Source organism: Argopecten irradians, chromosome 1 (assembly GCF_041381155.1).
Source record: "Argopecten irradians isolate NY chromosome 1, Ai_NY, whole genome shotgun sequence".
Taxonomy (NCBI): Eukaryota; Metazoa; Mollusca; class Bivalvia; order Pectinida; family Pectinidae; genus Argopecten; species Argopecten irradians.
The window spans coordinates 54,044,773-54,066,967 of record NC_091134.1 but is presented as its reverse complement, the minus strand read 5'-3'; the positions used below and the strand labels follow the sequence as shown (position 1 = coordinate 54,066,967).

Genomic DNA, 22,195 nt, shown 5'->3' with positions numbered 1-22,195 from the left:
GGCCAAATATCAGTACCCTGGGCCTTCTGGTTCTTGAGAAGAAATTGTTTAAAGATTTTAGCCTTTTTGACCCTCGTGACCTTGAATGAAGGTCAAGGTCATTTATTTGAACAAACTTGGTAGCCCTTCATCCCAGCATGCCACAGGCCTAATATCAGGTCTCTAGGCCTCTTAGTTATTCACAAGAAGTTGTTTAAAGGATTTTAGCCTATTTGACCCCTGTGACCTTGAATGAAGGTCAAGGTCATTTATTTGAACAAACTTGGTAGCCCTTCATCCCAGCATCCTACAGGCCAAATATCAGTACCCCTGGGGCCTTCTGGTTCTTGAGAAGAAGTTGTTTAAAGATTTTAGCCTTTTTGACCCTCGTGACCTTGAATGAAGGTCAAGGTCATTTATTTGAACAAACTTGGTAGCCCTTCATCCCAGCATGCCACAGGCCTAATATCAGGTCTCTAGGCCTCTTAGTTATTCACAAGAAGTTGTTTAAAGGATTTTAGCCTATTTGACTCCTGTGACCTTGAATGAAGGTCAAGGTCATTTATTTGAACAAACTTGGTAGCCCTTCATCCCAGCATCCTACAGGCCAAATATCAGTATCCTGGGCCTTTTGGTTCTTGAGAAGAATTTGTTTAAAGATTTTAGCCTTTTTGACCCTCGTGACCTTGAATGAAGGTCAAGGTCATTTATTTGAACAAACTTGGTAGCCCTTCATCCCAGCATGCCACAGGCCTAATATCAGGTCTCTAGGCCTCTTAGTTATTCACAAGAAGTTGTTTAAAGGATTTTAGCCTATTTGACCCCTGTGACCTTGAATGAAGGTCAAGGTCATTTATTTGAACAAACTTGGTAGACCTTCATCCCAGCATCCTACAGGCCAAATATCAGTACCCTGGGCCTTCTGGTTCTTGAGAAGAAGTTGTTTAAAGATTTTAGCCTTTTTGACCCCTGTGACCTTGAATGAAGGTCAAGGTCATTTATTTGAACAAACTTGGTAGCCCTTCATCCCAGCATGCCACAGGCCTAATATCAGGTCTCTAGGCCTCTGAGTTATTCACAAGAAGTTGTTTAAAGGATTTTAGCCTATTTGACCCCTGTGACCTTGAATGAAGGTCAAGGTCATTTATTTGAACAAACTTGGTAGCCCTTCATCCCAGCATCCTACAGGCCAAATATCAGTACCCTGGGCCTTCTGGTTCTTGAGAAGAAGTTGTTTAAAGATTTTAGCCTTTTTGACCCTCGTGACCTTGAATGAAGGTCAAGGTCATTTATTTGAACCAAACTTGGTAGCCCTTCATCCCAGCATGCCACAGGCCTAATATCAGGTCTCTAGGCCTCTTAGTTATTCACAAGAAGTTGTTTAAAGGATTTTAGCCTATTTGACCCCTGTGACCTTGAATGAAGGTCAAGGTCATTTATTTGAACAAACTTGGTAGCCCTTCATCCCAGCATCCTACAGGGCAAATATCAGTACCCTGGGCCTTCTGGTTCTTGAGAAGAAGTTGTTTAAAGATTTTAGCCTTTTTGACCCCTGTGACCTTGAATGAAGGTCAAGGTCATTCATTTGAACAAACTTGGTAGCCCTCCATCCCAGCAACCTACAGGCCAAATATGAGTACCCTGGGCCTTCCGGTTATTGAGAAGAAGTCGTTTGAATAAAAAGTTTACGCACGGCGCACGGCGCACGGCGCACGGCGCACGGCGGACGGCGGACGGCGCACGGCGCATGGCGCACGACGACGGACGGTGCATGATGACAATAGGTCATCCTGACCCTTCGGGTCAGATGACCTAAAAAATAATACCGTTTTCATTTTTAAAAACGTGAATATTAGTAAAATCCTGAAATTCAATACCTCCGGATCTACTATTACAATAAACCCAAAATGGCGGCCATTACGATTGCAAATCTTTTGACATCCATCCGATATAGATAGGCCTATTAAACATTAAAAACGTGAGTAAATCATTTACAGTTGGAAGCAGTATTTGTTTTTGAAGTAATGCTCACTAGCTGTAGTCATAAAACTTATTGAAAGGCCAGCTGATTGTTTTCTAGGCTGCCGATCGGCTGCTTGACTTCAGCTTACGTAATACACAGACCTGAAAGTGACACCACAAGCCAAGGTGGAAAAAGCCCAAGGCTGCTAATTAGGGCCACTGGGGTGTTGGTCAGGGGGTAAGGGAGTGGTCACACTTCTTTTGTTTACTTAATTATCAAGCCACTACCTGGTATTTTGGTAGTTTAGTAGAAGTGTACTGGGGACAAACAGGGCATGGCGTTAGGTCATAGGGGCATGGCGTCAGGTAAAAAGGGCACGGCGCGGCGCCATGCTAATCGGGGCTGTGGGAAACACTATGGTCGGGGCACTCGACAGGAATGTATATTTTCCCTGTTCTTCTACATAAGTATAGTATAATAAGTGTGCTTCCAAAATTGACCTGCAAAAATCAGTTCTCTTAATAATCTCTCAGCAGGGGTGAAGATATAATGTTAATTAGAGATTAACATGACAATAGTGGATACACTTTTGAAACATATGTCATGCGACTGTGATTCGAAATATATACATGGCCACCGGAACCTCATGCAAGTTATAAGGTAGAACGAATAATCATACCCTGCCTCCACTCCGGTTCCCGGCAGGGTATGAATTCCACCCCGTTGCCGCTAGTGTTGCAAGCCCCGATGTGATCACTTTGAGACTGCTAAAAATATATTTTTCGGGTATTATCCTTATGTAACTGTATTGTTCTGACAACTATGATCAATATTCAATTCACAAACCTTTCGATTATAATCTTTCATCAACTATTAGTGGTAAAATCCAAGGCAAACACAACACATGTATAATTCTGTTCAAATACGCCGCCATGTTTGATTTACCGGAAACCGTGACGAAATGAAACACTCAACAGGTAAAATATGTTTAAAAGTATTAAAAAGCCAACAAACTAAGAATAAATATGGTGAAACTGAACAAATGTAAGTATTAATAAGAATTAAGCAAAAAAGAATTTTTAAAGTTCATGTTAAAAACTTTGTAACATTTATTTCTTTCGTAGTGAAAATTTGTAGGTCATTCCATATATGGTACTAGGTGCCATATCTGGAGCGCGAGACTTTCTAACGAGAAGCATCATGGCGGCCAAGTGAGCCGTGTCGGAGATGTGAGCCATTCAAAAGTGCTTCAAAACATAATTTAGACATGGAGGTGGGTAAATAAATAACCATTGTATGTTAAAAATGTTTGATATTGTTGAATTTAATTAAAAAATTACATGACACACATGAAATGCAACATTTTAACCGCTGGATGTTTTGCAACACTACGGGCAATGGGACGGAATCGTAGCTCTGACGACGACCATCTGTCAGAAATCTTCCGTCCGTCGTTCAGAGCTACGTCATCGCAGCTAGTTATAAGGTGGAATAAGGTTTTATACACGTTCAGCAGTAGGGTGAAAATAGACTCTCTGACTGTTTGGCAGTACTGTATCACTGTTGGCAACAAAAGCCTGGTTTTCCACACACCAATTCAAAAAAATTTATAGCAAAATATTTGAGTTTTAACATTGCCCCAAAACCTGAAATTACCTCAACCTCATACTTTAAATCAGCACAATGCTCTATATATGAGATTTTTTTTAGCATACAAAATCTCCAATTGACATAAATGTGATCAATATAATAATACATATATTCAATTCCACTAATTCATACAACATATAGTGTACAAAAATGTTGTTGCTGTTAACAGATCCGGTCGTCAAAATATCACAAACTATATGTACATAGAAGGAATTCATATATGATAATACTTTGAAATAACTCGGACTAGCCAAGTAATCGATTTTAATAGACAGAATTTGACATCATTTTACCTATGCAATCATGGCACCGGCCAAAATATCCGTATGCCAAGTTTAGAAAAATTGCAAGATCAAGTACCGTTTTCGCATTAAATCCCGTGCATAATTGAATTATGGATAATTTCCTGGAATGTGTCGTCTGTCTGTTAACTCCAAGGTCAGATATAGTCTGCAGTTACTCAAAAATTATGAAAATTTATCTTCAGCAGTCACCACCCCAGCTCTACCGGAAATGACATGAACTATGGGAAAATTGGGGGCGTGTCGTTTCAAGAAGCACTTCCGGTTTTATTTTCGTTTTAGCTCTTTACAGCACCAGTAATGTAATCACTGCACATATTTCATTTTAGGCCTCATCGATACACAAAGAATGTCTATCGCAATTTCGTTACTCACTACATATCAGATTGTTACAATGTAACAATGTAACAATCTGTAATATTTTTTAAATCTCACAGCTTTACAAATATTGGCAGTTTTAGTTATATTGGCTAGTAGTAGTAGATAGGTGACCCTAAACATTTATTGAAATAATGAGATCCGTGGTACAGGATGCGTTGAGCCCAACTGATGGAGCTCCCAAATATACTTTAGAAACTGATGTAAGTATTTGATGCTTAATTATCCATTACACATTTTTATTAACTCTCAGATGTCCCAACTGTCCAGATATACATTAACATTTTGTGCAATACATACACTATTAAAGTATTGGTAATGCAGCAAGTTTTAATTGTAAATACTATTCATATAGATAGGTTCCTTTCTAGCTTTGCACTAGGGGGAAAATATCTTTAGCTGAGTCGGTAGAGCAGTGGACCAGTAAGTCCAGGTTTGACCCGGTTGGTGACACACTACTCTTGCCCTGTTACAGTAATATGTACATAATTAGTACTATATGTCTCGGTGGTAAAATATTTATTTGTCATTCTCTGTTTTGTCTACCAGTCTTTTTGCTGCATGTAGCTACAATTTAACCATATTTGGCATCCATAATTAACGAATTTCTTATAAGAACATCTAAGTTGTGATGGAGTTCTCGATCAATTGGCATCTTTTTTTTTTCTATTTTCTAACTATATCATGCTTTTAATTGACAATTAAAACATTATGCTCTTATGTTTCAGATAGAGGTGCCATCCCCAGAGAAATTTGACATTGTTGTACAAGTAAAAGCATGTGCTTTAGCTAAATATAACCAAAAGGTAGATTGAATTGTTTAGACAGTTTTTTCTTTAATACAAAAGCCTACTGTATAGCATACATAAGTACATGTATCTCATTTATCATTCATGATAAACATACAATGGTTAAAAGGTTCTAAATTATCAATCTCATTTTACATTACCATTTTGAAAATCCAAAGTCGATTCAGAAAGGTAGTGTAACTAAGGTGTATTTTTTCATTCTCTGAAAATCATACCATACCATTTGAGTGATATCAAACGATGTTGCAGCACTGAAGTCTAGTAGAAATCAAATAGTGCAGTTTAATCATTTACCTAGTTATAATCAGAAATGGTGAAAAAACCTCTAAGTGAATGGTGCCTGATATTGCAGATACTGACAGAGATTCACAAGAAAAGTCAGAGAGACAGATATAGTGTTGGACATGATGTTGCTGGAATTGTGGTCAAGATTGGCCAATCTGTTACCAGTGTAGCTCTCGGAGACAGTGTCGTTGGTGAGATATTTTGTCAATAAATTGAAGATTATACACAGTTAGATTGTATGAAAGATGAATTTTCATCTTTCAACAGTATACTTTGTGTTCTTGTGGCCTTAAAGTTTCTGTGTTGATGTATTACACACTAATGAATATATTTAAAACGCGTTCTACTGGTGAATGTCAGTATGTGTACCTTGTTTTTGTTTTTTTCATTTATAAGTTTTCATTCAGACCATTGTTTACATACCCGTAATGTTCACCTTGAATGACTAAGTACTTTATATACTAGGGGTTGTGCCACTGAATGCCAGATACTCAGGATGTGGAGAATATTGCTTGATGTCTGAGTATGATATAGGTGAGTATTAAACAAAACAGATCATTGTTAGACTATGTATTGATAACGTATCTTAAGTAGACATTTGTAGATGCTTACTCCATTTTGATATGCTTTGCTGCTGACAAATACTGACAAATTTAACTCTTGACACAAGCTGAAGTGTTTTAGTTTGAAAAAATGTAAATATTTGAAATTCAACCGTGCTAAATGATAGTATTGGTAGTCTAAATTCCTATAAATGTTAGCCCTTTAAAGCAAGAGCTATTCTTCAATGATGGAAGAGATAGAAATTGATATTTACTTTGAATCTTGAATTTAGTAAGAAAGCCAGACAGAATGGGTTTTGCTGAAGCTGCTGCAGGGATAGGGGACAGCGTGAAGGCATATACTGCACTTCACTACCAGGCACGAGTATGTGGGGGAGACACAGTTCTGGTGATGGACGGGGCCACTCCCTTTGGATGTGTAGCACTTCACCTGGCCAGCCACTGGGGTGCCAAGGTAAACTGAACTGTCATTGCATCTTTGATTTTGGCTTTATTAGTTAAATCTCCTATTAACAACCAGCATCATTTAAGAATGTACCAGAAGAAAAACCACTGACCAGCAGTCAGTACCTGGCATATGCCCCACATGGGAGTCGAACTTGCAACCCAAAGGTAGAGGTCTTGTAGTAATATCGCCTGCTGTTACCTGTGTATAAAGATATCTCATTGGATAATTACAGCTGTTACCTGTGTATTAACTAATGAGATAATTACAGGTATTACATGTGTATAAATATCTTTAATTAGATAATTACAGCTGATACCTGTGTATAAACTAATGAGATAATTACAGCTGTTACCTGTGTATAAACTAATGAGATAATTACAGCTGATACCTGTGTATAAACAAATGGGATAATTACAGCAGTTACCTGTGTATACAGATATCTAATTGGATAATTACAGCTGTTACTTGTGTATAAAGATCCTTAATGAGATAATTACAGCTGATACCTGTGTATAAAGATCCTTAATGTATAATTACAGCTGATACCTGTGTATAAAGATCCTTAATTAGATAATTACAGCTGATACCTGTGTATAAAGATCCTTAATGAGAAAATTACAGCTATAACCTGTGTATAAAGTAATTGGATAATTACAGCTGTTACCTGTGCATAAAGATCCTTAATGAGATAATTACAGCTTTTACCTGTGTATAAAGATCCTAATAGGATAATTACAGCTGTTAGTTATGGTATGAATAATTTCTTTAATTTTAGAAAAGAAAGCACCAGAATGTGAAAGAAAAATGACATTTGAGACTTATTAATGTATTATTTCTGTAATAGGTTATCACAACATCTAGTAGTCAGGATGAACGCAACTTCATAGATGGTCTGCAGATATCTGTAGGTAAGTTTTTTTCAAGAACAGCGTCATCTCACATATGATTTTCCTCATACCAAAGGGCATACGGGCAACCATAACAACAACTAGCTCTCTGATCTTTTGGATAGCCATTTATTATTTTTGATATTTACATTCTTCTGTCATTTATTTTTTTAATCAACATTTTAACTTGGTGCATGGATATGTTCATTGACACCCTGACATATGTTTTAAATGGTACATATTATTGAAGATTATGGTTTATATATATATGTAATATAAGAAAAATGTCAATACACAATATTGTTCTATATTCTGCTTTGTTGTTTCAACAGCTCAAGTGATAGACATAAGTAAGAGGACCAATATCTTAGCTAGTAGTGTGATGGAGGAGACAGGGGGTGTGGGCGTAGATGTTGTCATTGATAACGGAGGTGAGTTAACACTTGTTGATTGAGGAGACAGGAGGTGTAGGCGTGGATGTTGTCATTGATAACAGAGGTGAGTTAACACATGTTGATGGAGGAGACAGGAGGTGTAGGCGTGGATGTTGTCATTGATAACAGAGGTGAGTTAACACATGTTGATGGAGGAGACAGGAGGTGTAGGCGTGGATGTTGTCATTGACAACGGAGGTGAGTTAACACATGTTGATGGAGGAGACAGGAGGTGTAGGCGTGGATGTTGTCATTGACAACGGAGGTGAGTTAACACCTGTTGATGGAGGAGACAGGAGGTGTAGGCGTGGATGTTGTCATTGACAACGGAGGTGAGTTAACATCTGTTGATGGAGGAGACAGGAGGTGTAGGCGTGGATGTTGTCATTGATAACGGAGGTGATTTAACCCATGTTGATGGAGGAGACAGGAGGTGTAGGCGTGGGTGTTGTCATTGATAACGGAGGTGATTTAACCCATGTTGATGGAGGAGACAGGAGGTGTAGGCATGGATGTTGTCATTGACAACAGAGGTGAGTTAACACATGTCAATCATGTTGAGGGAGGAGACAGGAGGTGTAGGCGTGGATGTTGTCATTGACAACGGAGGTGAGTTAACATATGTTGATAGAGGAGACAGACAGGAGTTAGGGAGTGTGGTCTTGGATTTTGTCATTGACAATGGAGGTGAGTTAACATCTGTTGATGGAGGAGACAGGAGGTGTAGGCGTGGATGTTGTCATTGACAACGGAGGTGAGTTAACATATGTTGATAGAGGAGACAGGGAGTGTGGTCTTGGATTTTGTCATTGACAATGGAGGTGAGTTAACATCTGTTGATGGAGGAGACAGGAGGTGTACTAGGCGTGGGTGTTGTCATTGATAACGGAGGTGATTTAACCCATGTTGATGGAGGAGACAGGAGGTGTAGGCGTGGATGTTGTCATTGACAACGGAGGTGAGTTAACACATGTTGATGGAAGAGACAAGAGGTGTAGGCGTGGATGTTGTTATTGACTACAGAGGTGAGTTAAGACATGTTGATGGAGGAGACAGGGAGTGTGGTCTTGGTTTTGTCATTGACAATGGAGGCGAGTTAAAACATGTGTTGGAGGAGACATGAGGTGCGGGCGTTAACGAAATAGAAGTGTAATTCAGGTAAAGGTTCTTGTACAAGGATACTTGATATCACAGTGTCCTAATACACAAGTAGTTAAAACTCTCAGGGTAAAACATTCAGGCTCATCCTGGTATTGCCATTTGTTTTCATGATTAAAATACAAAATGTATTAACATCAGAGTTTCTCTTGCCTATATTTTTACAGCCTGTATGTTTACTAACGAAGAAGATATAAACATCATGGAGGAGAAAAGAAAATACTCAATACCACACAAACATGAAATAATTTCCTGTCTTGGGGCTTCAGGGAAATGGATTACATCTCAGTATAATCTCCAGGTAAACATATATTTGCATATTGCAATAAGATTTGTTGCAGTCAGTAAATATTTACTTTTCCATGTATAAGAAAAAAGATTTTCTCTTATAAATGTAACTTATTCTTTGTCTTGTTTCTTAAAATTTGATTAATAAAAAGATATCTCTTATATTTGAATTCATTACCTTATCCCAATTTTGACACAGGATGATCAAACACAATCAATGTTAAGTTGTGATGACAAGCAACATGAGGGTATACATAACTGTGAGATAGAACTCATAAATCGTTACCATTATACATGTGTTGTGATGTATCTTTGTCTCCATGGAGACAAACATGACGATACTGCTGCATCCGGAACACACCTTTAGTAAAATACCAGTATAAATAGTGATACCTTTTACGTTAAATTGTATCTCATCTGCAGCTGGACCCACCTGATTGCCAACAGTTGTTCTTGCGAGGGGCAAGCGTTAGCTTTTTGTTTGACAAAGTATGGAACTTGTCATGTTCTCAACATGGACGATATCAACGTATCCTTTACATTAGATATTCTATGTGTGTTGGTAATGACTTTTAATGACTAGTTTTTCCATTGAAGTGTTGCTTTTCTGATTTCATGGGACATTGAATATAACTTGGTAAACTTAGTTTTCTCCTTTTAAGTGAAAATCAAGCAATTTTTTGAAAATAACTAGCTATGTGATAACCAACTAAATGTGTCTCCCATTTTGTGAGAAAGGAAAGTTCACCTCTGTATAATACATGTATGTGTAATGCTCATGCAGGGTAAGATCACAGATGTTTGAAATAGGACTTTCAGAAATGTTTTTTTTTGTCCATGAAATTTGCCCCAGCTCATGTACGGTTGTTTTATTTAGGTAATTAATTATTTAAACAAACAAATGTCAACAAGTCCTTTCCTGATACTCAATATACATTATAAATATTATTCCATATTTGCATATGTTATCGGCCCATGCGAGTAAGTGGTATATTGCGACTTTATATATACAGTATTAGCACATCATATTTTTCAGAGAAAATAACAACATCCCAATCAATACCTTCCATAAGGGCAGATAACTCTATAACATGCAAATACAGAATAGGTAATCACGTATGAATGGTGACTGACAGTGACTTGATATTGAACTTGGTACCTGTGACGTACAGTGTATAAAACTTATTCTGTTTATTTTGTTACAGCTTGCCTCTTTACTATCACTCTTTAATGACCAATAAAATAAATCCTTGACTTGCTTATCAGATATACTACACGATGCTGTAGAAAAAATGGAGAAAGGAGTCATCAAGTATGTACTTTTTAGGTTACTAGCTGCAACATTTTTGGTAATGCAAAAATCTAAATCTGGGGGTGGTGGTGGTGAATGTAATAAGTAATTAAATTTAATAATAGGAGATATCTGTTTGCAACTCCTTTCCAATACACTTTCTGAATTTGTTCAAGACTCTAGACCTGTTAGTATGGGGTCAGAAATGAACATGATAGATTCAACTATCTTTAAATGTCATAAGGCAATTTTCATAATTTAATATCAAGTTTGAATATTGTAAATAAATTGCCATTTTTGCAAACATATGTAACAGGGTGCAGGATTTACAATAAATTTAATACCTGCCTCTGCCAGGGATTGAATTCGGGACCTCTGGATTACTAGTCTGACGCTCAACCGATGGAGCTAAAGAGAAGTTCTCTCTAGCCGAGCGATATATTGCGGCTAGTATTGACCAGGATTACATACTCCCCCTCCAGGAATCAACTCGTCCTCGAGTTTCCAGGGGTCACAATGATTCCTTTGCAGGTATCGTGAAGTATCATTCCAGAGTCCCTACATGGGCGCCAATGTAACAGGGTGCAGGATTTACAATAAATTTAATACCTGCCTCTGCCAGGGATCGAACTCAGGACCTCTGGATTACTAGTCTGACGCTCAACCGATGGAGCTAAAGAGAAGTTCTCTCTAGCCGAGCGATATATTGCGGCTAGTATTGACCAGGGTTACACACATACCAAAACAAAATATGCCTTCAAATTAATTAAGAATTTGATTTTAGTTTCCTTACAGTACTCAATATATAAGTTGAGCGAATGTTGAAGTCATATTTTGTACAGTTTAAAAAGAGAAAATGTTCTCTGTAGAGACGTGTGTGTTTGGTCTTATTTATAAACATACCAAATTGTGTTGAAATTGACCATTTGCAAATTATTTTTTTTATTGAGACCTACACAAAATGTTCTTTATACAGAGATGATTTCTATGACAGGTTTTACTGAATTATGTTTTAGATGTAAAATAGCCAAGGAATTTACATTGGATATGGCAGTGGATGCCATGATGCATCTGGACCAGCTACGAATAGGACGAGCAGTGGTAACCATGTAATATGTGATAAGGAGCTCTTTGATCACTACTGAAACGTCAAGATAGAACATCATGTGATTCTGCAGAACCAATGAAAAATTTTGTATGGTCAATTCATCTTCATGTATGTACTAATAAAAGAATTAAGTCAACCAATCAACTTTTTGTAATAAATATATGCGAACAACACTTGTCAATCACAGGGAGAAATTTTATTTAAAAGTTTAGGATAGTAACAAAATGTTATGATCAAAACATATATAGCTCAGGATGTAGGGCCATATTGAACAAACAATCTACAATATACATGATTTTTCCTGATGCAAGTAGCTTGTTGTACACACATTAATATACTGTAGAACAGAGAATAGTTCTCACTAAAACAAATTGTGTATCTTTGACAATTTTTTCACAAGCTTCAGTAAAATTCATTTTGATTGAAATTCGATGTTCAAGTCTCTGTGTTGTATTTCTAAGAGATACTACTACGGAACTGTAATAAAGCTGCCATCAAGATACTATTCAAAATCTATACATTCGAAACCAGGAGTGCAGTCAAAATGTATTTTCTCTTAATTATCCTCCTAAATTAATGGGACACTGTGAAACCAGACTAGTGGAACGGTGTAAAAGTTCAAGACTTAAAATATTCTACATGTTACAGAGTTATCTGCCCTTGCCAGTAGGTATTGATTGTGACATCATAAGTTTGTAAGTGAACATTATATTGTTTTTTCCAAAAAAGAGTTGATGTTATGCCAACAAACACGTGATGCAACAATAAATATATACCAATAAGGGCAGATACCTCTGTAATACGGTATGTACTAAATACAATGTACTGGTAATCAATGCTGCTATAGATGGCACACAAACAATCCCTCATGTCTTAGGAATTCTAGGATATTATGGTTAGATAATTCAATGTTTTTCTATGCTAATTAATGTCAAGTTGGAAAAATGGGCAATACAATTCAGGTTGCTCCACACATAAATCAATACTAGAGTTCAACAACTAACAAAAATTGTTATCACTTTTTGTCTATGTTTCATAAAATTTATGTTAGCCGATTTGATAAATATCTAAGAGCATGCTCAAAATTTAACACTCAACATATGGAGTAGAAACTCTTTATGCTTACATTATAAAATCTGCATACAGCAGAAACAAAATTCTAACGAAAAAGCAAGCAATTTCTTTGTGTGGCATGCATGAAACAAAGTTTTTAGTTCCTTAGTACAAGAAAACTTGTCAACTTCAGTTCCACATGTATGCTGAAAGGTCAAACTTAAACCTTTGTGTCCAACAGGAAAGATAAGTTCATTTGGCTATCTATCTATTTCTTCTCCCTTAAAATTTTCCTGAGTAGACTTATGTAGTCTTCTACACAAAGTGCATGTTCAGGGCCAGCACTTAAACAAAACGAAAGTAGGAACAGCAGCAAAATTTAAACTTATATAACCAGCAGTCATGTTGCAATACTTGGTTAAAGTCTTACATGAAAATGAGCTTAATATTTAAACAAAAATCCTGTCTTCAATACAAAGGAATATCTAATAAACATCATTTTGCTTTCAAACAACATATCTAGATGAAAGCTCAGGTACAGGTCTCAAAGATAATTATTAAAGTAAGATCAAAGCAATCCCAAACTTTACATTTGGCATATTATAGAGCAAGGATGAATACATTTAGAGACCAACTCAAGATTGTGTAGTAAATAAAAGGTGTCCTATTGCACATGGTAACACAAAAATGTACATTACTTTCTCTGAACACAATAATGTAACAACAACAAATAAGTGCTTTAAGCTTCCTGTCAAAAACTTTGCCTTCATTATACATAAGTGCATATAAGAAGATTTAAACAAGTTCATAAATTTCAAGGTTCTACATAAAAATATAGAAAATCTGCTACCTAATTAGTAAAACAATATTTTACATTATCCTGATTGCATAGACATAGAAGTAAAAGTGGAGTTCATTGTCTCTATTTCACATTTATCGTAGGAACATTTGTAGGCACCTATTTCTTTCCTGGTCCTAATAATCTATTTTTTTTGCAAGAAATAGAATTGCATCTTATATATCAGTATATACTATAAGAGTTTCTAATATTTGTTATTATTTATAAATCATCTGTATTGCTTTTCTGTTTAAACTGTTATTTATATAATAAAATCATCCTGGATGCATTTTATGCAGTCATTTACAAAATTATAAATTCCTACAATTTGTTTTAGTTTTTAGAACATAATCTTCAACTAATATGCTGAGTCTCACACTTCATGATTATATGTTCCAACTCTTCCAACTAAATGCCATAATATAATATTGATACGATATATATATTGTTGTGACTTGAGCAAAATTTCTGAAAATAATTTTAAAGATTCTATACAAGATTGGTTATCACAAGATTTAATATCACAAGATTTAAAGTACAATACTGAAAATCAGTGAACTAATAAGATATACACTTCCACACACTTATTTGTAGATCATTTGTATTCTTTGGTTCAAATTTAATATGTTGGGAAAAAAATTATGGTAACAGATGTAAATGGCTGGAAGAATTGAATCTGTTATCTGATAATCATTACATATTGTACACATTACAGATCTGTGAAAAAATGTGTAACTTATCAACAATAATCTAAATAGCTGATAGTAAGTTTTAAAATACAATTTTCCAAATAAGAAACCTACTGGATACTTAAATACATGTACAGGCAAATATAAAGCACGACACGCTTACGGTAATTAAAATCATATAACACAATTCTCACTCAGTTATGCTACAACAGTCAAAAATAACATTTACCACACAGCTCTGTAGAATAATCAACAGTAATTATGAATGGCAAAAAGGAGAAATTCTGAACACATCATATTGCTATATATAATAACAAGTTACAGCGTAAAATATGGAACTATGGAATTGTCAACAACACAACATCTTACAGTACACAATATCTACTATTGAAATAAGAAAACAACTTAAAAAGGAAAATTTAATAGGAGTAGATATGGATAATTAGGAGTAGATATGGATAATTAGTCTTAGTTCAGATAAAGTGTAATATTTTTTTTCTAGAATAATGATAAACTTATGATAGGCAAAATTAAGGTAAATTGCATGATGAAAAACCTATTTAGAAAAAAGAGTTTCAATAAATACACTGTAATTGTACCATGATACTTTAAATTTCATTACAGAAAATTGTCAGAAACTTTAACTAAAGTTCACGTCATGTACAGTGAAAAGTTTGTTATTCAAACCAATCTTAAAAGCTACAAGAATAAATAATTTCCAATTTTCGAAACCATCCAATCTATATAACACAGGCAGTATTTGATTATGATTGGAGTACTAGTGTCTATGATGAATAGAAATCATGCATTGAATTATGTCTTTTTTTCCTCCTTAGAATTAAATACAAAATGCACCAAAACTTACATTTCATTAAAAACAGATATATAACAAAAATAGACGAGACCCTGTACTGTGATATTTACCAATGAGTGGAAGCATATGAGAACAAAAAGGGATATTTCCAGCGGACTCTCCAGAGTATATATACCAGGCAGCAGGAATGGTTGGTGAGTATATACCTGGTATCGCACAATAAATTAAAATTTAAAATGAATATTTCAGTGAAAGATTTCACGTAAAGGTTATATATATACTTCTATATATATATATCATTATCATCTTTATTTGCTGTTGTTAGCTACCACAATGCCAAGCCATTTGATATTTTGTTTATCGCCTATATTTTTTTTTTCTATTATCTTTAATTTCCTCTAGATTTTCAAAACCCTAATTCAAAGTCGCAACAAATTAATTTTCCTCATTGATGATAAAATAAGGAAAGATCTTACTTTTGGCAATCACTTTATTTCACTAGAAAAGACTCAAAAAACAATTAAAAATTCGAGCAGAAAATTGGAAAGGGTCTTATAATCTAACAAGGTTCAACTGCTCATAAAGTTATACAAGTAAAGAACTAGGAATAGATATGTTCTTGCTTTCAAAAAATGAACAAATATAAACTGTAGTTTCAAACTGACAAATAAAACAAGCACACATAATTATAAAATAAATGAATAATGTTATTAGCTTCACTTTCTCTTCTTCTCTGATCTTGGTCGCCAAGAATTGTATAACTGTTTTGCAAAATAAAGTCCAAAACAATGTAGCTGTATAGCCATGGTTAGAAACATAAACCACACAATCACTGCTGGGTATCCCTGAATGGTTCCAATAGACTTCTTCTCATTCAAGTAGGCATATAAATCATCTGCCTGATCAAAAACACCATAGCCAACGGCGCAAATTCCGAAAACTACTGTTCCTATGACATACTGCCTCAAAAGGGGCAAGTCATTCTTTGGGAGTGACTTCAGACCTAATATTCCTGCCAAAAAGTTGATGATCCATATGTATTCCCAAGGACGTGGGGCAGGGAAGTCCCATTGTTTTAGGCGTTCAAACATTGTAAGTCCTAGAAAGGCAGTCATTCCCGGCAGTACTCGTATCACCAGCATCAAGCATAATAGTATCTGTAGTACCAGCACCATCTTCAAACGGGATTTATTCATTGTACTGAAATGAAAGAAAAAAACAAATAATTTTATGTAACTTTAAGAAAAAAATCCATGTCTATGGAATTTCTTCACACAACACAAAGCCTTTGAGAAATTTATACTATTAAGATGTTTATGATAATCATATCAAAATCCACAAATGACAAGTAGAATTACTAGAACTGTATAGTACATATCTCAAGATGACGACATTTTTATTAAAAGGGAAATGAAAATAACACGGAATAATATAATACTATAATAGTGTGAATCACATGATAAGAATAATCCTAGCAGACATATGATGATGAAATTCTGTTATGGGCATTTTGCCATCAATATGTATATGCTTTATATAATCTAATCTTCTCTTGTTAATGGTGTAGAAATTTGCCAGGGAAGGCTATTGATCTTGTCTACCAATGCTGTTATCTTCTAACATTTGCAAGACTAAGATATATATATATGTACATCAATGGCTTCAATACCTACTGGCCATGGTTACATCTACAGGTAGTTCTTGACCTTCTTGAATAAAATTACCTGGTAGTATAAATATTTCTTTATTATACTGATATATGTAATTTGTAAATAAACTTAAATTTGAAATAAACTTTGCGATAATTTCATTCTTTTGTGTATATTTGGTCCTAAGTGAGCGACTTTCAAATCAATCACTAAGCAAATCCCTAATATGGCCATATCACTGACATATGACTGGTAAATATATTACAATTGATATTTAAATCAAGTAAAGATAACCAATAAAAGATGAATATAATTCTGATTTAAAGATAAATAAAACATTTGTGTTGTAATATTAGATGCATTCCTACTACATTTAGCAAAATGGCATGACCAACATAATTCAAGTGGTATTATATAGTGATCGTAAACATGTCCAGAACTGGATAACAAATATTAATGAAGCAGCCACTAGAAACATGGATTATTATGACAAATGATGGAAATGTTTGTCTACTTTCTTGCAGAATATTGTAGAAAACTAGCAAATCCTGAATTACATTTTTCTTCACTATTTTTGTTTGTTTGTTTGATTAATTAACTTCCTATTAACAGCTATGGTCATGTAAGGACGGCCTCCAATGTATGCGGTGTGTTGCGTGTATGTTGTGCGAGGTGCATGTTTTGGGAGACTGCGGTATATTCATGTCGTGTCTTCTTGTATAGTGGAACTGTTGCCCTTTTTACAGTGCTATATCACTGAAGCATGCTGCCGAAGACACCAAGCAACGCACTCCATCCGGTCACATTATATTGACAATGGGCGAACCAGTCGTCCCACTCCCTGTTTGCTGAGCGCTAAGCAGGAGCAGAAACTACCATTATTATAGACTTTGGTGTGTCTCGGCCAGGGGACAGAACCCAGAGCCTTCTTCTTGGGGGCAAACGCCCAACTCAAGGCCAAAAGTGAGGCGGTGCCAAGGGAGGCATTAGGAAACATAAAGTCAGTTAGGAAGAAGAGAAAAGATAAGATCCTAAATTTAGTCGCCTTTTGCGATCATGCAATAGGGGCAGCAGGTACAATTCTATACCAATACTAAGTTTATGATTAATTAGGAGACAAATTTTATTGCATTTTTAAATACCAAAACTATTTTAGATTTAAAATTTATTTACAAACATTCTGTAATATGTTGGAAATTTTATGCTATAAATGGGGATTCCAATAAATGTTCCATTTTCTTTTTTAACAAATATGTCGTATTTAGCTTTTGGCATCAAATGTAACAAGTTACTCCTCTGACCTGGGAAGCAATGTGTAGTCCAGGTCAAGCGCTGTGTAACCATACACACATGTAGGTATTTATACACACAGAGTAACTGTTGATTGTTCTCTGATGCTTCTGCTAGGATATTTGTGAAGCGGCGTTGATACGCGTCTGATGGATTCTCTCGGTAACCATATGTTACATACACGCAACCTTACACACGCACTACAGTATCGACCGTGCATACAGGAACCGCTACAAACTGACAACAATTTGTTACAAGCCACTAAATTCCCCCCAAAAGATAGCAATTACATGGTTAACAGATTTAATCATATAATCTATTTGACATCGATAAAATAGCAGAAAAGAGAATATTAAGAAAAGCATAGCACACGAAGACCTATATCTACCAATGCAACGTGTACATCCATGTGGTCTGTGTTACTCGACCGTTTTATTTTAACATAGCTACTTAAGAGAGTAAAATATGCTTTATACCTGTGTTTGTACTGCCATGCAACACTCTCACGGTGCCAAAAGTCACTCCCGTCAGTACCCGTTGGCCTGTTCCCATATTTGGACGCCATATCGGCGAAATATGACTGACAGGACGATGCGAATAAAAAACACCTTGGGGAATCCCACTTCCGGTTGACGCTTCTATCATTAGAAAATAAAAGGTACGTTGGTCAAATAAGATAAGGCTTTCTTTTATCAATATAGATTTATTTGCAATATTTGTTTGAATAAAATAGATAGTCTTGATAACTTTTAGTTACACAATGAAATAAATAAATGTAATCCGGAAATTTATTTTCTTGTACTTAAGCGACAAAAACAAGTCTGGACGCAGAACTTTTTCGACAAACAGTTGATGAACTCAGAGATGGCGGGTTTCCAACCTTCTCATGTGTTTGCATCAGTATCAAGTCCTCCAAAGAAACAACTGAAGTTGGAAGATATTGATTTTGAAAATGTGACTCCGTTAACAAATGTAAAGGTGTCAGATCGATGCATAACTGTGAATGCAGTTGGAGAAGTGAGCTTGCCACCCGACAGATGTAAATTGACTCTACGTATAAACTCGCAGAAAGAAAATGTTGATGAAGTTAAAACTAGCATAACAAGACGTGTTGATTATGTACTTCAAACATTTCATAACCACTCAGTAAAGGTATGCAATACTAGGACTAATAGTTATATGCAGTAGTAGAAATTAAATCATAGACGTGTATTACAATAAAAACACCATCTGTACATAGCACACACTTCAATATCAACATAGTCTTCAACACGATGAAGGAGGTTGATCACTTGGTAGATGTAGATTTGTACATAATAATGTATGTTGAACAAGGAACGTTTTTTCCGCTGACACCTTTTCAGTAGCTATTGCCTGTTTTAAATGTAATAATATAAATGGTGTTACACTATTTAATATTAAACAGCCAATTGTCAATTAATCAACGCACGCTTTATAATAAAGTAGATACATTGTATCTAAGTTAATTTTAATCCAAAATAATATAAGACGTCAATATATAGAAACATCTGACAGGCATTATCGACCATTTAATGATCAAAAGTGTCTCGTCATGCTATACCTCTAACATTGTCGGAGTAAGTGCTGCATGTATGCTATTTTTTGTCTGAAAAACAGAACCTCTCTTGTATATTTTACAAGCATAGAAAAATTTCATCAGGGAAAGCATAGAAAAAATTACCAAACATTTTGCTTCTACTTTTCTTCCTTTCAGGAGTCGGATATAAAGATGTATAAAACCATCAGAAGAGTTGAAGGACTTTTTGCCATGGAGGCTGAGCTCCAGGCCATTTTTGCAGATCAACACAAATGTCAGACAGTTGCCAACCTGTTGGTAGAGAAGCTTGATGAGACAGTAACAGTGTGTCTTCCAGAGTTCTATCATGCTTCAACCACAATGCAGAATCTTAGGTAAGCAACTGGGAAAATATTTTCATATGCTTGACTAGGACATATATACATCCCTAATTAATATCACATATGGCTTATGGCTATCTGCAATTTAAAGTAAAAATTATGTATTTAAATATGATTTTATGACCATGTGTTTAAAAGTTTATTAAAGATTTTTGTCTTACAGTCTTTACCATATTTATTTTTGGCTTCTTTTGTAGACAACAAGCAAGTTTATTAGCAATTCACAATGCCAAATTAAAAGCCCAGGAAATGGCAAAATTTGTGCATCAGACTGTTGGTCAGCCAATCAGTATAGCAGAGGAAGAGACAAAAGAGTGGCAGGGCAGTCAGGAGACGCCTGCAGATATTGAAAACACAAAGACAGTACAACAGAGACTTACCGATAGCACAGTCACTGTCTCATGTAAAGTGTCTGTACGCTTTGAACTAAAACCTAAAGTGAAGACAAAAGCTGTGAGATAATAGAGGACTTTTGTAGCTTATTCAAATATATGAAACTGTGATAACATTTTAAAGTGAATAGTCGGGCAAAGAAAAGCAGTATAAATGCGTTCATTGGCCTTCCAAAAGTTCTCACATATTAATACGACGGTCAAGTTCTGCTAAGTTTCCCAGCTCTGACCATTAAAGTAAAGAAAAGTTGAAAGCATTGAAAGCGAGGCTGTGTGGAAATGTAACAACAGACATAGTGAGTCGGGAGGACGTTTTAGAATTTCCATACTTTAAATTAATTTCTTCATACGCAGACAGATTTTTGTTTTACCATTTCATAAGAAATTGTACTGGATACATTCACACCATTTTTACGGACTTAAGCCATCCTTGCCCGACTGTTCACTTTAATTTCTATTTGCTTAGTGCTATAATATATCATTTATTGTAATTATGAAAGTAGAGTTAGTGAAGCAAATGTAATAAATTCATACTTTAATGAAATCATACAAAAAAGCATTAAGATAAATCCATTTATCATAACATATTCGGATATTCTAAATGTTTTGCAAAATGATTTAAAAACAAAAACAAAAAGTTAAAAGCATGATGTCATGACGTTTAGAAGTTTGGATAATTTGAAATTAATTGCTTGTAGATTTAGCTTAAAGTGAATAGTGGGGCAAAGAAAACCAGTCTAAATGCGTTCATTGGCCTTCCAAAAGTTCTCACATATTAATACGACGGTCAAGTTCTGCTTACGTTTCCCAGTTCTAACTATTGAAATAAAGAAAAGTTGAAAGCAATGAAAGCCAGGCTGCGTGGAAATGTAACCACGGACATAGTCAGCCGGGAGGACGTTTTAGGATCCCTATACTTTAAATTAATTTCAACTTACGCAGACAGATTTTGACGAGAATTTTTATTTTTCTATTCCAGAAGAAATTATACTGGATACATTCACACCATTTTTTACCGACTTTAGCCATCCTTGCCCGACTGTTCACTTTAACAATTTTATTTGATTGTCATGTGTTTTAAATTTCTGTGATATATGTATTAACATGTATATTATTATCAGGAATACATAAATATAATAAAATAAATATGTTTGAACATATTATACTTTTGAGTTTGTCCAAACATTACATTATATACTTTATACTCTATATGTCAACTTATATTTACCTTCCTGAAGATACATGTAGTTATGTCCAATATCAGACATACATTCACAAGGGGCAATGTGCTTTCAAATTTTGTGGGGGAGGAAAGATGAAGTCAAGATCAATAGAGAAGTAATACAAAGATTGCATTGCTAATGGAGCACTGGAAGCAAGAGTGGCTGACCAGAAACTTTTCAGTAGAGTTGCAATCCAAAAGCGTCCTGGCACAATCGTACGATCCACAAGACTTTTGGGTATAATTTTACTGTTGTATGTAGAAAGTAAAATCTTCTGCTCAGACCCTCTAAAGATAATTGAGACCATCTCTCTAAATCAGAATAACAGCTTTACAGCTAGGCTGCCAGCATCATATCCTAGATCACCCAAGAACCCATCATCAACTGAAAAGATCGTTAGTGATTTATTGATTTTAATAACACGTGGATATACTATTAACATTTTCCAGATCAATAAAGATACGCCAGTAGAATAGAAAGAAATCCAACACAACCGGGAAAATTTAATAGCTGGACGGTTTTTTAAACGCCAACTACCTTTCCGAAACGGCTTTTAATTTTTAAAATAGGAATGTAAAACGAGATCGATAATTTTGTAGAATCGCAAACTTTATAAGTTCAACGTCAATAATAGACTTATCCTCACCTTTTGAACAATTGAATTAGATTAATTGATTTTTTATACATCTTAAGTTTCCCGCCGTCATCCTAATTACTGCGCGTTAGTTGACTATTGCTGCGCTAGATGAAAAAACAACGAAATGAA

At 35.3% G+C, this 22,195-nt stretch overlaps 4 protein-coding genes across 9 annotated transcripts in view; 2 read left to right on the top strand and 2 right to left on the bottom strand.

Moving 5' to 3' along the window:
* Nucleotides 1–4,104, bottom strand: part of LOC138333435 (intersectin-1-like) — a 56,886-nt gene extending 52,782 nt beyond the window's left edge. For all 5 annotated transcript variants that reach the window (XM_069281820.1, XM_069281811.1, XM_069281850.1 and 2 more), the window contains exon 1: nt 3,953–4,104. The gene's annotated coding sequence lies outside the window, so the exon portion shown is untranslated. The remainder of the gene's footprint in view (nt 1–3,952) is intronic.
* A 42-nt stretch (nt 4,105–4,146) lies between these two features.
* Nucleotides 4,147–11,679, top strand: LOC138333407 (quinone oxidoreductase-like protein 1). 2 transcript variants are annotated; one of them, XM_069281774.1, is made up of 11 exons: nt 4,147–4,475; nt 5,001–5,078; nt 5,434–5,557; nt 5,832–5,900; nt 6,202–6,383; nt 7,222–7,285; nt 7,597–7,695; nt 9,024–9,157; nt 9,568–9,673; nt 10,411–10,456; nt 10,793–11,445. In XM_069281774.1, the coding sequence occupies exons 1-11, from the start codon at nt 4,407–4,409 to the stop codon at nt 10,797–10,799; spliced, it is 978 nt and encodes a 325-aa protein (XP_069137875.1). In that variant the 5' UTR covers nt 4,147–4,406; the 3' UTR covers nt 10,800–11,445. The 2 variants fall into 2 exon arrangements, with proteins under 2 accessions (XP_069137875.1, XP_069137867.1); XM_069281766.1 differs by lacking the exon at nt 10,793–11,445 and adding an exon at nt 11,452–11,679 and having other exon boundaries at nt 4,148–4,475.
* Nucleotides 11,680–11,717: 38 nt separating this feature from the next.
* Nucleotides 11,718–19,720, bottom strand: LOC138333427 (protein jagunal homolog 1-like). Its single transcript, XM_069281800.1, has 3 exons — nt 19,579–19,720; nt 18,353–18,514; nt 11,718–16,137 (listed from the first exon to the last, which is right to left on the bottom strand). The coding sequence occupies exons 2-3, from the start codon at nt 18,439–18,441 to the stop codon at nt 15,654–15,656; spliced, it is 573 nt and encodes a 190-aa protein (XP_069137901.1). The 5' UTR covers nt 18,442–18,514; nt 19,579–19,720; the 3' UTR covers nt 11,718–15,653.
* On the top strand, nt 18,675–21,369 carry LOC138333421 (interleukin-1 receptor-associated kinase 1-binding protein 1-like). The gene is made up of 3 exons (XM_069281787.1): nt 18,675–19,028; nt 19,612–19,808; nt 20,012–21,369. Exons 1-3 carry the CDS (start codon nt 18,729–18,731, stop codon nt 20,274–20,276), a joined length of 762 nt encoding a protein of 253 aa, XP_069137888.1. The 5' UTR covers nt 18,675–18,728; the 3' UTR covers nt 20,277–21,369.
* The last annotated feature ends 826 nt before the right edge of the window (nt 21,370–22,195 follow it).

Bases quoted from the DNA above. Each gene is read 5' to 3' on its own strand.
- LOC138333407 (XM_069281766.1), top strand. From the start codon at position 4,407: ATGAGATCCGTGGTACAGGATGCGTTGAGCCCAACTGATGGAGCTCCC. The intron at 4,476-5,000 runs GTAAGTATTTGA...CTTATGTTTCAG, and splicing joins AATATACTTTAGAAACTGAT to ATAGAGGTGCCATCCCCAGA. The intron at 9,158-9,567 runs GTAAACATATAT...TCTCATCTGCAG, and splicing joins CATCTCAGTATAATCTCCAG to CTGGACCCACCTGATTGCCA.
- LOC138333427 (XM_069281800.1), bottom strand. From the start codon at position 18,441: ATGGCGTCCAAATATGGGAACAGGCCAACGGGTACTGACGGGAGTGAC. The intron at 16,138-18,352 runs GTATAAAGCATA...CTTTCATTTCAG, and splicing joins GCATGGCAGTACAAACACAG to TACAATGAATAAATCCCGTT.
- LOC138333421 (XM_069281787.1), top strand. From the start codon at position 18,729: ATGAACTCAGAGATGGCGGGTTTCCAACCTTCTCATGTGTTTGCATCA. The intron at 19,029-19,611 runs GTATGCAATACT...TCTTCCTTTCAG, and splicing joins TTCATAACCACTCAGTAAAG to GAGTCGGATATAAAGATGTA. The intron at 19,809-20,011 runs GTAAGCAACTGG...CTTCTTTTGTAG, and splicing joins ACCACAATGCAGAATCTTAG to ACAACAAGCAAGTTTATTAG.